Source organism: Simochromis diagramma, unplaced genomic scaffold (assembly GCF_900408965.1).
Source record: "Simochromis diagramma unplaced genomic scaffold, fSimDia1.1 OVJJ01000371.1, whole genome shotgun sequence".
NCBI classification, from domain to species: Eukaryota; Metazoa; Chordata; class Actinopteri; order Cichliformes; family Cichlidae; genus Simochromis; species Simochromis diagramma.
This window is the reverse complement of record NW_024386920.1, coordinates 1,140,129-1,155,257: the sequence shown is the minus strand read 5'-3', so window position 1 is coordinate 1,155,257 and position 15,129 is coordinate 1,140,129. Positions and strand designations below refer to the sequence as shown.

General features: G+C 38.6%; 1 protein-coding gene across 14 annotated transcripts in view; it reads left to right on the top strand.

Moving 5' to 3' along the window:
• Positions 1-15,129, top strand: part of cacna1g (calcium channel, voltage-dependent, T type, alpha 1G subunit) — a 309,568-nt gene that overhangs the window by 100,215 nt on the left and 194,224 nt on the right. For all 14 annotated transcript variants that reach the window (XM_040036706.1, XM_040036709.1, XM_040036705.1 and 11 more), the window contains exon 3: positions 3,467-3,578. In XM_040036706.1, the coding sequence (XP_039892640.1) occupies positions 3,467-3,578 (112 nt within the window). The remainder of the gene's footprint in view (positions 1-3,466; positions 3,579-15,129) is intronic.

Here is a 15,129-nt window from a genome sequence, read left to right as displayed (position 1 = left end):
CAGCCTTGCTAAATAACAGATAATATAAAGTCTCCATTGAACCACCTATAGCGTGAGCCACTAAGGATCTATAAAAATATCCATCCATTGATTTGTAGCTAGTGTAGCTACCAACCAGCAAAGGGGAACATCAGATTGCCTAAGGTCTTGGGTATCTGTCTGGGTATTAATCTTCAGCCTGGGCCTACAAAAGCATTGCTAGTTGTTCTTGCTCTTAGTTCTTATTCCTTGCTTCCAAAGGTTCATGTGTAAATTTTCAAATTTTCTGTTTTTTACACCATGTAAGTGTTTAATATAAATCATACTCTTCACATCCCAACTGAAGATGGCTCACAGAGCTTCAAAAATAAGTGGCCTGTCAGAACTCACTAATTTGACAGATCTTCATATTATTGCAGAAGAGATCATTTCTGGTGAAAGCGTAGGAGGCTGAGAGGGAAAAGGGCAGGGCCAGGGAGAGGTTGATTATCACATATTGATTCTGCAGAGATGCATGTAGACCTGCCTTTCTTCGTACTGTACTATAGATTCATGCAAAGTGCATACAGTTCCCTGTTTTATGTCCTTTGGCAGAGTACATTTGCTTCCTTTATGAATGTTTTCTTGCTGACCTATCTAGTATATACACATTTCCTTAATGAGGACAACTTCTGATTTAATTAGAGCACAGGCAGCAGCGTATTCTACAGGTGTAGATTAAACTTGTACTGGAAAAGCAATGTTTGGTTTTCTAAATTTGGAAGAAGCTAATTAGCACACATTATTAATAGATATATTTAAAAACGCATCTTTAACCATTCCCTGTCATATGCAGAAGCATTATTATTTTGTTTCAAAGGTTTTTGGAAATTAATTTATTATCAGTTTGCTATATTATTTTTGCACAAATAGGACCAAATTTGCCTGTATTTGAGCTGGAAGGAAAACCAAGTTTCATCAGTGTGTTGAGTTCGATACCCCTACTTTAACAAATTAGCTTATAATGATTCGTTTCTGTTTATTCGTGGGCTTCTCAAAGTTTTGATGACTTGAAATTTAGCGGGCTAGTGTATGGTTAAGGGCAACACAGATAAAATGGACCCATTAAATAAAATAACTATTTATTAAACAGTTAGCTGATAAAAAGCTTCCTGACAGCACAGGAGAACCTGCAGAGATGTTCAGGGATTCCTAACCCTGCACATGCTTTCCAGGAAGTGCAGTTTGAAATAGTCCAGTAGTAAAACAATCAAGCCTTGGTTGGCCTGAGTAGATATTAAGAAGTGAGTCTAGGTTTAGTTTTTTATGCTAATTTTAAATCATGTTTCAAATTTAGTTCACTCATTTTGTTTGTTTGTTTTTTCTTTCCAGTCATTAGTTAGGCGTCAGGCCCTAGAGACCAGTCTGCAACCGCTGGTAATCTCTAGTTGTGGGACATGATGTGTAATACACAACTGGTTGGCGAGCGGTTGCTGGCTGTCACCAGGTGAAATTGGTCACTTGCTTCACTAAAGCATTTGCCCACTGCAGGTATTTTTTCTTCGTAGGTTACTAATGCAATTTACATTTAAACCTGCTGTACAACAAAACATTTTCCTATTCTCCTCTCTCCATAACGTTTATATATAATGGTAATTTGTTGGCCAACGAGATAATAAAATTTCTAGCTAGTTTTGTGTGGAGCTTGAAGGAGCTTTATGAGGATGTATGGAGAAACCTAGCGATAATGGTTTGCGCTGGTGAAGACTGCTAATATCAGTTGCTTAAACAAACAAGCCCGTAGAGCTCATTATTTTTAATTAGCCCCGCCTTCTTCTTCCTTAACTGCAAAGACATGCTGGCGCTGCCATAGTGTCGATTCCAGTTTGCACTCTTTAAAACTTTTAGTGCCACTCTTCTCAAAGTAGAGGCCCTCGTGGCTGAGCTTTTGTTTCCTGCTTAATGATCCCGCTCCATGTACTGACTGATCTTTTTAATTGCATCCCTTTGGACTCAGAACTTTCTCTGCATTCTCCAGTGTGTGACATAATCAGGCACAGCCTTCCAGATGCAACAATCATTATCCAAGTGATGCTACCGAGGCTTCCTTTGGACACAGACTTAAATATCCAGCCTACATCAATCAATACTCCTGTTAAGAACTGTTTGGAACTACCAAAGATTGTTGTATTCTTGAATGCTTCTGCGTAGCACAGGTAATACTTAGTGTCAATTAATGGACGCAGTCAAATTCCTGATTTCTTATTTCATAGGACAAAAAAAAGGAAATCAGGAACATCCACACACGTACTCATCATCTAACAGATGCATTGGGGGGTAACTTTGGGTTCAGTACCGTGACCAACGATCCCTGAGCACATGGACTGTAGGAGCCCAGGATTGATCCAACAAACTTCAGCTACCACCTGAGCCACAGCCCAGAAGAACGAATTCAAGACTGCTTAGCTGAGACGTTTGAGATTCTTTTCTACTTCGTGTAAAGCAATCAAGCCAGCGGAGGCTTATTTGGACTAGCACAACAGAGGGTTGTTTAAAATTCTCTGTTTCACCATTTTCATCCATCCTGCTCTTGCTTTTCTGTGTTGACAGGTCATGCTGACCCAGCTTCATAATGGGTCAGTGGGATGAACGAGCAAGTGGCGACTAATGCGATAAAAGACAGACAAGTCATTTGTCCTCACGGCCTGCATGCACACTTTTACACACCACTCCTTCTATTCACATGTGTGAAATGCTCACACTTGGACACACACACATATGACAAACTGTTTTCTTTCTGTCTAACATTGTTAGCCAGACTGGATGCAGGGTGCTGCCTGCAGGTGTAGTGCCATCTATAATACGAGTGGTGTGTGTTTGTTTGCATGCATTCAGTAAAAATGCGGTGTGGTTGTGTGTGTGTGTACTTATTGAAACAGTATTACCCTAATCTGTGTTTAGTCTCATCATTGATTGGTGTCACATTGCTCTAGCTGGCATTTAGCCTAACCACATTAGGTCTGCCCACTTCGACCCCACAGTCAATAAAATTCATACGCTATGCATCAAGATGTCGCCACGTTCACTAACTGTAGACTTCATCCTCCTTTTAGTCAGCTTTCCAGTCTTCCAGCATCTGCCTTTGTCGTCTTTTGTTCCGCCTTAGACGATCTCATCTAAAGTGCCTATCCATCTCCCTCGCTAACACCCTGAACAATTTCCAACATGCCTTCCTAACGGATCTTTGGTTAAGAGAAATGAGAGCAGTGACTGCCACTCTGTACAGTTACAAGCAAGCTTTCCTATTTCCCAATTTTTCCTTCTTGGCTTGTTCTCCTTTCAGAAACAGCTTTTGATATAAAGAGATAAACATGCATCACTTTGTCAGATGAGGCTGGGATAATGAGGTCACTGGAGAAAGCCTTGAGAAATGCACATTTTTCTGCCGATTGTCACTGTAAGCTGCTGTCATCTCTCTGTGTTATATTCCTTAACTACTGTTCTGCACATGGTTCGAGCGAGCGTCCATGCTGGTGATCCTGCTGAACTGTGTGACACTGGGCATGTTTCATCCCTGTGAAGACATCAACTGTGACTCGGAGAGGTGCAAGATCTTACAGGTAAGGCTGTTCCTGGCTCAATATGATATGTATGAACTGTGTAAGTTGTAATTGTGCTTCACTTCCAGGACATCAGAGTTCCTATATATGTGTGTGATTGAACTTGCACAACAACGGCTTACTAAGAGTCAGTAGTTGTCATGTTTAAATTTGTATTTGCTTTTATATATTGTGGGTTCAGTGTGTTTACATGAGTTGGGTTACGTGGGAAGAATGATATCCTGTACTTAATACAAAATTAATTAATTACTGTTTAATCTATCCTAAACTCAATTTTATGAGGCCAAAACCAGTTGTACCAGTTACCAGAGCTAAGCTAACATTATTTATAGATAAACATAAACTACTCACTGAGAGTCAGTACGGATTCAGATCAAGCAGATCAACATCATCGGCACTATTAGATTCAATAGAATACATCACAAATTCCATAGACAAAAAGCAATATGTGGCTGGGTTATTCATAGACTTGACAAAGGCATTTGACACTATAGATCATGATATATTAATAAGAAAACTGGAACGTTATGGTGTCAGAGGGGTAGTTTTAGATTGGGTCCGGAGTTATTTAAGTGACAGAAAACAGTTTGTGAAAATAAATGGTGGTTGCTCCTTATGTATGGACATTGCTTGTGGTGTACCCCAAGGGTCAGTTTTGGGTCCAAAATTCTTCAACTTGTACATTAACGACATCTGTAAAGTGTCCAAAGTATTAAAAATGGTTCTCTTTGCTGACGATACAAACATTTTTTGCTCTGGTGATGATCTGCAGAATTTATTGGAGGATATGACTAATGAAATAAGTAAAGTGAAGTTCTGGCTTGATAAAAACAAATTATCATTAAATTTGAATAAATCTAAACTGATGTTATTTGGAAATAGTAGTTTAAATACAAATGCAAAGATTCAAATAAATGGTGTTGATATTGAAAGAGTCAGTGAAAATAAATTTCTGGGGGTAATAATAGATGAAAAACTTAACTGGAGAGCTCACGTAAGATATATTCATTCCAAAGTATCACGAAGCATTGCAGTACTAAACAAGGCAAAACAGGTATTCGACAGAACATCACTTCATATTCTCTACTGTTCACTGGTTTCACCATACTTAAGCTATTGTGCAGAGGTCTGGGGCAATAACTATAAAACCACATTACATTCACTTTTTACTCTTCAAAAAAAAGCAATTCGAATCATCCACAATGCAGGTTATAGGGAACATACAAACTCACTATTTTTGCAGTCTGAAATATTGAAAATTGACGATATAGTGAAATTCCAAACAGCACAAATTCTATTCAAAGCAAAAAATAAAGAACTGCCAGGTAATATTCAGAGTATGTTTTTTTTGAAAGAAGGAAGTTATAATTTAAGGGGTTTCTGTAACTTCAAAACAATGAAGGTACGTACTACAAGAAAAGGCTTTTGTGTTTCTGTTCATGGAGTGAAACTATGGAACAAACTGAATATGGAATTAAAGCAATGTCCAAACATAAAACTGTTCAAAAAGAGTTATAAAAATATGATCTTCTCGATCTATAAAGAAAAGGAAAATATTTAAATTAAGTGAATGTCTCTATTTAAAAACAAACAAACAAACAAAAAATTCATGATGTGATATTATAGTATATAGTATATCAGAAATCTGTTCACTATTTTTATTACAAATTATATCAGTAAGGAAGCTGACTAAATATTCACTGATAATTTATGGCAAAGGGGTGGGATTAAATAAGTGTATACTTCTTCCCACTCCCTTTCAACATGTAAATTAATCAGAATGTTTTTTTTGTATGTAATTTGTATAGTATTTTTTTTTCTCTCTTATTTCTTTTCTAAATGTACTTGTATATTGTTTACATGTTGAAATAAAATTACTAATCTAATCTTACTAATCTGTCAGTTAACCTGCACTGAGCTTTTAATTTTAAATCATGTCTTATATCGGTTGGTTGATTTCATTCATTTATCACTCATATTTTATTAAGCAGGTTTTGAAGTAATTAAGTTTTTTAATAATCTGAAGGCAAAAAGTTAATGATTTAATCAGCTCGTTTCTGTTTACATATTTCTCCAAAGGTTCTCGAATGATTTTGTACTAGCTAATTTTTTAAGAAAGAAATTATAAAAAGGTTACCTTAAAAAAAAAAAAAAAAAACAGTATTTAATACAATGTTTAATTACTAAATTTAGTGTTAAATTTTACAAGGAATTATGAATGCATGTTGTTGACCATGCTAGCTAGTTTTAGCTTTAGGTGATAACTCCTCAGGTCAACAATCTTATCCAAATGTGGCAATGATTATGTTCACAGGGTTTGAAATGATGTCTGAAGCCCTGGTTTCTCAGACTTTTCATGTAGAAAAAAACAAATACACACATTTATACTATTTCAGCTCTCTCAGCCTACACAAACCCTCACCCTCCAATCACCTTCAGACTTTAGACTGGCAGATGGGGTGTAGTGGTGCATTGTCCAATATCTGCTTGACAAACTCTAAAATTCAAATTTCCACTTCATAAAATTTCATTTGCAGAGCAGTCCTTACCTTTAAAAATATCCTGACATCTCCCTCTCCTGCTTTGTCTTTCTTACATCTTTCTCCATTACTGGGTGTTGCACGCTGAGCTTTTTTTCCTCGCTCCGGGAAACACTGTCAGCTTGACATTAGCTAGCAGACAGATTTTGTGAGGAACTGCAAAAATGGTTTGTGTGTTTGGTGAGATTTGTTGAGCTGTTTGAAAAGTTGCATTTGAAATTACCACCCACTTAAAAACCGTATTCCTTTTATGCACACTCCTCTTTTGTAGCTCAGTTCAGCTAGTAGCTGAGTACTGCAACTGAACCTTTATTTACATCTGCACCATGAACATAACACAGAGATGAGAAGAAAGAAAGGATGTGTTGATGGCATAACTGATCTGTGGGATGTTATTATTTTCTAATAACTGAGTATCAATGCCACAACTGGAAGTAAAACCAGGCTCCAACACACAAAAAATAGCTAATTTGCAGGTAACTATATGTTTTAGCCTGTCTATCAGATTAACTTGCTCATCATGTAATGGTACCAGTATAAGTCTGGTCCAGGTTAAGAAAATACTAGAATTTCACCCCAAAAAATGGAGCACAGACTTCTTGGGTGGTCTGCGTCTGAAGGTCAGCTTTACCACAGGTGAAGCTTAGCAGCCAGCTATCAGCTACAGTAGCCAGTGTCAGCACAACCGTCAATCAAAGCAGCCACAGGCCTAACTGTAAGCCTTAATGCTATCCACATGGGCGACTTTACTCACTGCCTGGCAATTTCCAACACTCTTTACAATCCAGGCTTTTAAGTGAACTGTGGTTTAACAATTGTCCAAGAACTCTTTGCCAGATGTCCAAGTGAAAGAAGGAACGTACATATGCATGGCAGCAAGACACTTCCTTTACTGGCGCTCATTTATCCTCCATGTTTCCTTTATGAAGACAAAAACAAGCAGTGTAACTGGAAAGTATTAAACAGGTATTTCAGGGACAGCATCCACACACTCTATAGCAAGTAAATAAGGACAACTAATGCAGAGTGTGGGAAGAAAACATCAGACGTTAATGCTGCGCAAATCCCTGTTTGCGTGGCAGATCATGAGGCAACACAACCATTATTTAAACAGAACTATAGCAGCTGACAGGGAGCAGGAACACTGAAACACTGAGATAAATTCTAAAAATGTCTAAAAAACAACGCATTTAAAAGAATCCCGGAACGAGCTGCTGCTTTCCAGCATATCTGGTCTCTGCAGCTCCCCCCATTTACATTATCTGAGATGTAAGATAAACAACAATATTATGTGGAGGCGTTTCCATTAATTTACAGACCTGCTTTAACCCAGCAAACACTAATGGAGGAGTGCCGCTGTTCGCACTGTGAAAAGCAGAAGCCTAGAAAACACTTTGTTTTCTGTGCTGAGGGAAACAAGCGGAGTGAGGTGCAGCCGAATGGATCCGCGTTATCTGGCATTGTTCATCTTCTGCAGTGAGGAGATAATGTGCTTGCAAAGTGTTTCCAAATAGATTGAATCAGAACTAAGTCATCTTATTTTCTTGTCCACTGACTCTGAAATTCAGCAGTTTCATTCCAATATGAGATATCTACTTCGTGTATAGTCTCAGATATTAAAGTCGGCTTAGTGGGTAACGCATGTGCTGATCTGGAGTGTTGGAAAGGTAAAGATAGTAGGGAAATAAAAGGGAGGAAAAAGGAAAGCAAATAAATTAAGGTTAGGGGCAGGGAAAGAAAAAAAGGGAAATGAGCAAGAAGAGGACATTTATGGAAAAAGGAAAAAGACACGATTAAAAGAAATCACAGAAACAGGACAAAAGAATGCAGGGAAGAAAAGGAAGGTAAAGGAATAAGAAAATGTGAAGCAAGGAAAAGGAGGAAGGACAAGATATTAAATTAGGGAAAGGAAAAGTACTGAAGAGAAAGGATAATAGAAGTAGGAAAGGAAGAAAGGTGAGGTAACAAAGAAAAACAGCAGAGAAGAAAGGAAACGAAACGAAGAGCAAAAAAAAGAAAGTGGAGAGGAGAGGACGGAAAAGCAAGGGGATAAAAGCAGGGAGGGAGAGAAGATGTTAAAATAGAGAATATGGAATAAAAGGAGGTTAAGAAAGGAGAGAAGAGAAAAGGGAAAGATTAGACAGAAGTGAGAGGAAAAGGGGGAAAAGAAAAGCAGAGATGAGAAAAGAGTTACAAAGAAAAATGGGAAATTTGGTGAAAGAAAGTAGGGGTGAATTCGAAGAATCAAGGTAGAGGAAGCAGGAGAAGGAAAAGGACAGGAAATCAGAGAAATAAAAATGCAAATGCAAAAGAAGAAAGGAAATATGAGGAAGAGGTGATGATGTGACAGGTGAATATGGAGAACAGGATATGTTGAGACGGTTGTGGGGGGGGGACACGGAGCAGAGCTTTGTGAGGGTGCTGTTGCCAGGGCAGCCCATCCACTCCCTGTATCTCTTCTGCTCGCCGACATGAGATGAAATTTAATTCAGCGGCTCTCCTCTCCGAAGCGCAGACGAATGTACGGCCGAGAGGCTAAACGCATTCTTATTAATTCCTCGCTTCCTCCATTTCAATCTCCCCGTCATTGTAAGCGATCATAAAAGCACACGCTCGCACCGCTCAGCTGTCTTTGCCGCACCGTCTCAGACGTCCTCACTCTCCAGTTTTGTCGGCCTCTTCTCGTTCCTCTTCCTTCTGTTTTCGTGCTCAGGGCTCAGTTTGACTTTGTAACCTCTTTAAATGCATTTTTTTCCCCCAACAGTTTTTATTCCGTCTCCATAGCCAAACACAAGCTTTAGCAGGCAGCTACAAGTTGATATTGTTGGCTTTATTCAGCTGGTTCAACAAACTGTAACACTGGTCACTCTCTGTGTTAAGTGTTAGTGTATAATAAATGAGCGATTTTATCAGACTGATGATAAAAGTATGGCCATAACTTTGTTACTGCAATCAGGCCCACAGACAGAGATAACAAAACCCAGTAGCAAAAACATAAATGCACACATTGACTGAGATGGATAAGCTGCCATCATAAATAAACCAACTGTAATTACTTCATTTTACATCAGGAATTCTACTTTGTCTCCCTGGGCTAATGTGTTCCCCAGCTATGCTTTCCCTCTTTGGCTGTGTGTGATGACAAGCTTGAAGTCACGAAATTGACGCTTTTAACATTTGTTATTGGCAAAACATTTGTTTAAATATAAAACCTGGCTGTAGTTTCAATATGGATACCGTGCAAAATCTCCCCTCGTTCATTATATTTCGCTTCCAAGCAGACAGACTTTCTTTTAAAAGAAGTTGAAAGTAATGAAAGGAGCTGTAGTTCTTCAGGCTTGCTGATGTTTTTCTTTCGACATTGTTTGCTTTTTCAATCATTTTCAGTCCAATCTGTGTTCCTGACTGTCTTCAGAGTATTTTGTTATTTTGTCTCTTGGTTGTTCACTAATTTATAAATCGAATCTATAAATCATTCGAGCATACAACAGTGGATGAACCAGTGTTGTATCCACACATAACAGAAAACTGTAAAAAAACAGTTTTGAATTGCATCTTTAGGCAATTTGTCACCAGCAGCTTTTCATAAAAACACTTCATTTGACTCATTTCTGTAGTTGCATCAATCTGCATCAATACAAAATGAAAACTAAAAACTAAAAATAAAAGAACTCCATCCATTTTCTTCCACTTGACCTCATCAGGGTCGCGGTCCCAGCTACCATAGGGCGAGACCGGGGTACATCCTGGACAGGTCGCCAATCTGACGCAGGGCTTTAAACAGATATTAGCCAAAAGCTCAGCATGGTGTACAGTGTCTCCTTAACAAATGTGGGCACACTAGACAAGTAGAAGATAGAAGTGGTGGCTTTGAAAACTATCTATAGCAGATGAATAGTATCTGAAAGTCATGTTCTTAAGAAGCAGAATAAGAAAAATCTTGCAAAGATGTCACACGACCTCCTGACTTTCAATCAGCCCTTCCTCCTTAAGGAAAGATAACAAAGGAAAATTAGGTGTGCCAAATTACTAAAGAACTGGACTAAAAATTAGGTTTTATGATCATCAAATCATCAACATGTGTGGAGTAGATCAGAAGAGAAGTACAACAGTGAGTGTCTACAGCCATTTGTAAAACACGGTGGATTCTCTGTCACTGAATTTAAGAGAGTGGTATTTGGGATATTTTCAAAACTGATGGAATAATGAACACATGAAAGTATAATCAGATTTCGATCCACCATGTTGATTGGCAACACATTCATTCTTCTAGCTCAGGAGGCAGGTTAGTGATTGGAAGGTTAGTAGTTTGATCCCTGGCTCCCCATGCCAAGTATCCCTGACAAGATACTAACTCCAAGTTGCTCTCCGATGCATCCATCAGAGTATGAATGTGTGTAAGTGTTAGCGCCTAGCTAACACTGAAAAGCATTGAAGAAAGTGCTCTTGTGAATGGTATGAATGGGTGAATGTTGTATAAAGCACTTTGAGTGCTCCAAGAGAGCACTAGAAAAGCGCTATATAAGAATCAGTCCATTTACCATTCTGACAATGATCCCAAACACAGAGCCAATGCATTAAAAGCAGTCAAAGCATGCATTAAGGTATGCAGTAAAGGTGAACCTGGATGCACAATTATGAGTCATGGTTTGGCCTCCCTAAAGCCTGGAGTGTCATTGAAGCTGTGTGCGATCATCTTAATAGAGAATGGAACAAAAGGCAGCCGTCATCCAAGCTTAAAGAAGCCTGGAGAACTTTTCCTGAAGACTAATCAAAGAAATGACAACAAAGGTTGCCTATCAGAGTTTAGGCTGAAGAATAAAGAGGCTTCTCACCAAAACCTACAGAAATGGAAGATGACTCAAGACTTTTACACACTACTGTACTCCACATTTCCAAAGTTCTCAAAAAGCCATTTTTAAAGAAATACTTTTTCAAAGTATTTTCTTTAGAAAACACACTGTGTTGTGTTACTAGTTGACACAGTGTCAGGTATTTAAAGCCCTTAACTTACCCCAATAACCCTCAATCAAACATGAGATCACCATTGCAAGATATTTTAGAAATGCAGAAAATCTTTTCCCTCTTACTTTCGCACTCTTTTAAATGCAGTGGCCTCTCTAGCTGCTCTACTTTAAAGGCCTGATTGATGGCGTGCTGCTGTGATGATTGCCCTTCCTGCAGGTTCTGCTCTCAAAACTGAGAACTACTGAAGCTCTGTTAGAGTGGCGGTAAGCTTCATGAAAAGTGTGTGCCTTTCTAAATTTTACCCAGTCAGTAGACTTTGCCAAAGGTTTCAGTTCAGTTCTAGAGTCACTTCAGTGCTTGTTAAAGCAACAGGATTCAGCAAATTTGTGTCTAAAATCTAGTATTTTATAAAGGCTAAATGCTTCCTATCACATTAACGTTAATGGAGCTGTGTTCCACAGTTGCAAGTATTAGTGCCTTAGCTCTCAGATCAGGGCTGTGCTTAACACAGATAGCATGAGGGCTAATGAGGGACTTTGCTCTGAGATGTCTCTAAATGAGCACTCATCCTGACACGGCTAATGTCGACCGTAATGATCACAGGCCGTCGTGTAGCCGCGGGGTTGGAAGAAGGACGACCCCCTCGTCATTCTGCCGGGATTGTTGAAAGGTTGCCCTTTTTTACAATTTGTTTTAGTGGAAATCCATAGGTCACTTTAAATTCATTTGTTAGCAGTGTCATCGCTGCATGACTAAACAGTATAAAAGGCCATTATTTGGACCATTTTGAGACTGGTATACAATACAGCTTACATTTTTCTTCTCCTTTATGAGCATTATTTGGATCATCCATTCATCTGTTTTACACTTTAAGGTAGTATGGGCTCGAGCCGGAGAAAGTAAGTTCTAAAGTTTTAAACTTTAATAGCTGCATCATCACAGTATTCTCATCTGTGCTGTCTATAAACTAAAATAAGGGGGTTTTGTGCAGTTTGTAAGTGGAGGTCCACAGTAGCAGTGGCTTCATTAATTATGTACATCATTGGACATATCAGTGTGATTCACTGTAGTCTTATTAACTTGGATGTTGTTCTACACAGTTGTGAAGAACCACTGTGTAGAACAACTGTGTCGACCTCACTGCAGTGAGATCAGTGGGAACAACAGCAGCACGATAACTGTTGCTACATTTTTATGCTCACCAAAAGTCCGCATACCCTGACACTTGAGTCGTGAACTGTTTTGGGTTTTTCTGTGTATCAAGCACATTATAGAGTTTCAGTTTTGCTGCTTATATGCTATAATATTTGCAGCAGTGGCATTTGTGGGAGCAGCGTTGAATCGATCTGATCTTTTACATTGCAGAAGAGAAAAGGCCAAGGATAGCTTGCATCATCACTGAATCAGTTTGTTGTACTCAGTCTGTAAGCTACTTTACATTTACTTTATATGCGTCAGTGCAGATCTCTGTCTGTTCTCTGTTTGCTGAAAGGCAAACAGTAATAAACACAAGAAAATGGATTTCCCTTAAAATGCATAGCACCCCCCACCCTATTACTTTGTGTCACTGTAACCGTGAACATGTACACTGATATTACCACTTAGCTTAAAGGCATCACACTTGCAAGAAAAGTTGTAGTATTATTATAAATGCATAGTTTGGTTTTGTTATCTTTTATTGCTGTTACAGGGTGGATGAACTGCATAATCATGACATCATTAAATCAATTAAAATGTCAATAAATCTATAATCCTTATGTGTGTTTCTGTTGTGAAAAAGACAATAAAAATAGTGTTTGTTCTTTGTTTTTCTGTGCTTTATCTCATTCTGAGACATTATCTTCAGTGGTAAACAGACCGGAGATAAAATCTTTGTGAGTACATCAGTCAGCTTTCCAGCTCAGGGTGGAAAACTAAGAGATGAGTGATAAAATCTCTGCAGCTTTAACATTGAGAATTGTCTCTCTTTTTTTTTACCATAAAAGAAAAATGGAGAACATTCTTCTTTAAAAGCTACACTTAACCCTCCATCATCTCCTCTGAAGCAGCTACAGTAGAGAATGTGATGCATGCAGAAAGCTAATAAGATCACGAGCAAGAAGGTGAGTAACAGAGATACAAGTACTATACGGGGGGAATTTCATTTGGAAACGGACAAAAGATGCTTTAAAACAGATTCTCATATATAATATCGCAGTTCCACGTGTCACACTTTGAAGTTTCTGAGCTGTAGTCTGTAGTGATATTAGGTTTCTGCTGAACAGGTAATGAGCGAGAGATGGGCAATGAACAGGAGACCAAATAAGATGAGGAAGACTAGGGGTACACTCAAAAAAGCCTTTTTTGGATTCACTTAAAAGAGATTATGTCGAGTGGTTCCACACAATTGTATTAGCTAACCCCTAAATAATAGTTTCAATGACATGCTGTGTTTTGGCAGCTTAACTCAATGACTTAACACAGTTGGGTGGAATCACGTGACATTCACTGAGAGATCTAATTTATGTGTCTTTTAAAATGAAGTATACATACTGTATACATACCATTATATTGCTGTAAATTTTGTTGAATAAATTACTCATTTAATGGTTTTAAATTTGTCACATTTGCAACTCCTTTATTTTATTTTTTATTTTTTTGGCCTCTACTACGGTAGCAAATAATCCTTATTTATCTCATACTGGACTTTGGTGTAGCAGCCTAATCTGCTCTCCCCCTCCCTTTAACCAACTTTCTACTGATTGGTTGCCCCTGACAAACAAAAGATTTGAATAGAAGGTGGGTGGGACTTCTATCCACACAGCCAGAGACGTTTGCCTGAGATGACCATATTAGGATATCTAAGTTACATTATGTATACATATGACATAAAAGGAAACGTGCATTTTGCTGTTATGAATTAAAATGAGCTTCGATGTAACAATGTACTGTGTTACAACCCTGAGTAGATATCAAATACACACACACCTAGCATGTGACTGGAGGATGAAGAGATGTCACATTTTATGTGTGTGTCTGTGTGCACTGTTACTCTTGCTACTATGAAATGTGGTGATTGAGCTGAAAAAAAATCTCTCTACAATATTATCTCTCTCCACCTGTGAGGACTGGCTCTCAGCTGAATGGCAGATTACAGTTAGCATATCCCATTGTCCTCACCACACAAGGCCTTCATCGGCAGGTATGGCTGCCTGCCTGCCTATCTGTGGGCGTTTGTGTGTGCATGTGATGAAAGCACCTGACCCCGGTGATAATGGCATTCAGGACTTGTGACAGGCAAAATTAGCATACATAGTGGCTAAGATTTATTTTGGAGACGAGTGGAAAGGAAGTGTTTTCACAGAACTGATGGCACTTGTTTCAGGTACACTGTAGATCCTGTCCTGTCTGTTAAGCTGCCTTTTATAGTAAAGGGCAGTAAAAATTAACTTCTTTTGGAAGGGCTTCATTGGTCGATATCATTTCAGCTCATTCAAATGGTGAATTCAGCCTAAGAACAGGTGAACATCAGAAGGGTAAACGTACACAGTAGGAATTCGTCTATGTTTGTTATACCTTGATTGGTTTTTCCTGCAAGAAATCCGCTCCTGCAAAACAAGTAATGTGCTCACAATGCTGGCAGTGACTTTAGTGAAGTATAAATCCAAAGTTTGTTGCAAGCTTTAGCCATGAAAGGCACCGTAGCTGAACAGACAAAAGAAACAATAACAGAAGTGCTGAGCTCCGCAGCAGATCCGAGGAAGAAAAGACACGCTGCTTGACTGACTGCTGGGATCCCAAATCCTCACGGTACTTCCACACTGACAAACACAAGAAAGCTGTACAAAAGTTGAACTTTCCTCAACTTTTAGTGCAGTGGTTTCAGGTGTCACCTGGAAATTTACAACAATTGAACTGAATTTTATTTATATTAGCTTAGAATGGGATAAATCTGGTCAGTGTTTTGGTTGATAATTGTGGTTTTATTTAGTCTGGGTATTTGACCATTTATATTGCTATTATGGCTCTTTGATCATGCTGACATGACAGATCCAATTTTAACA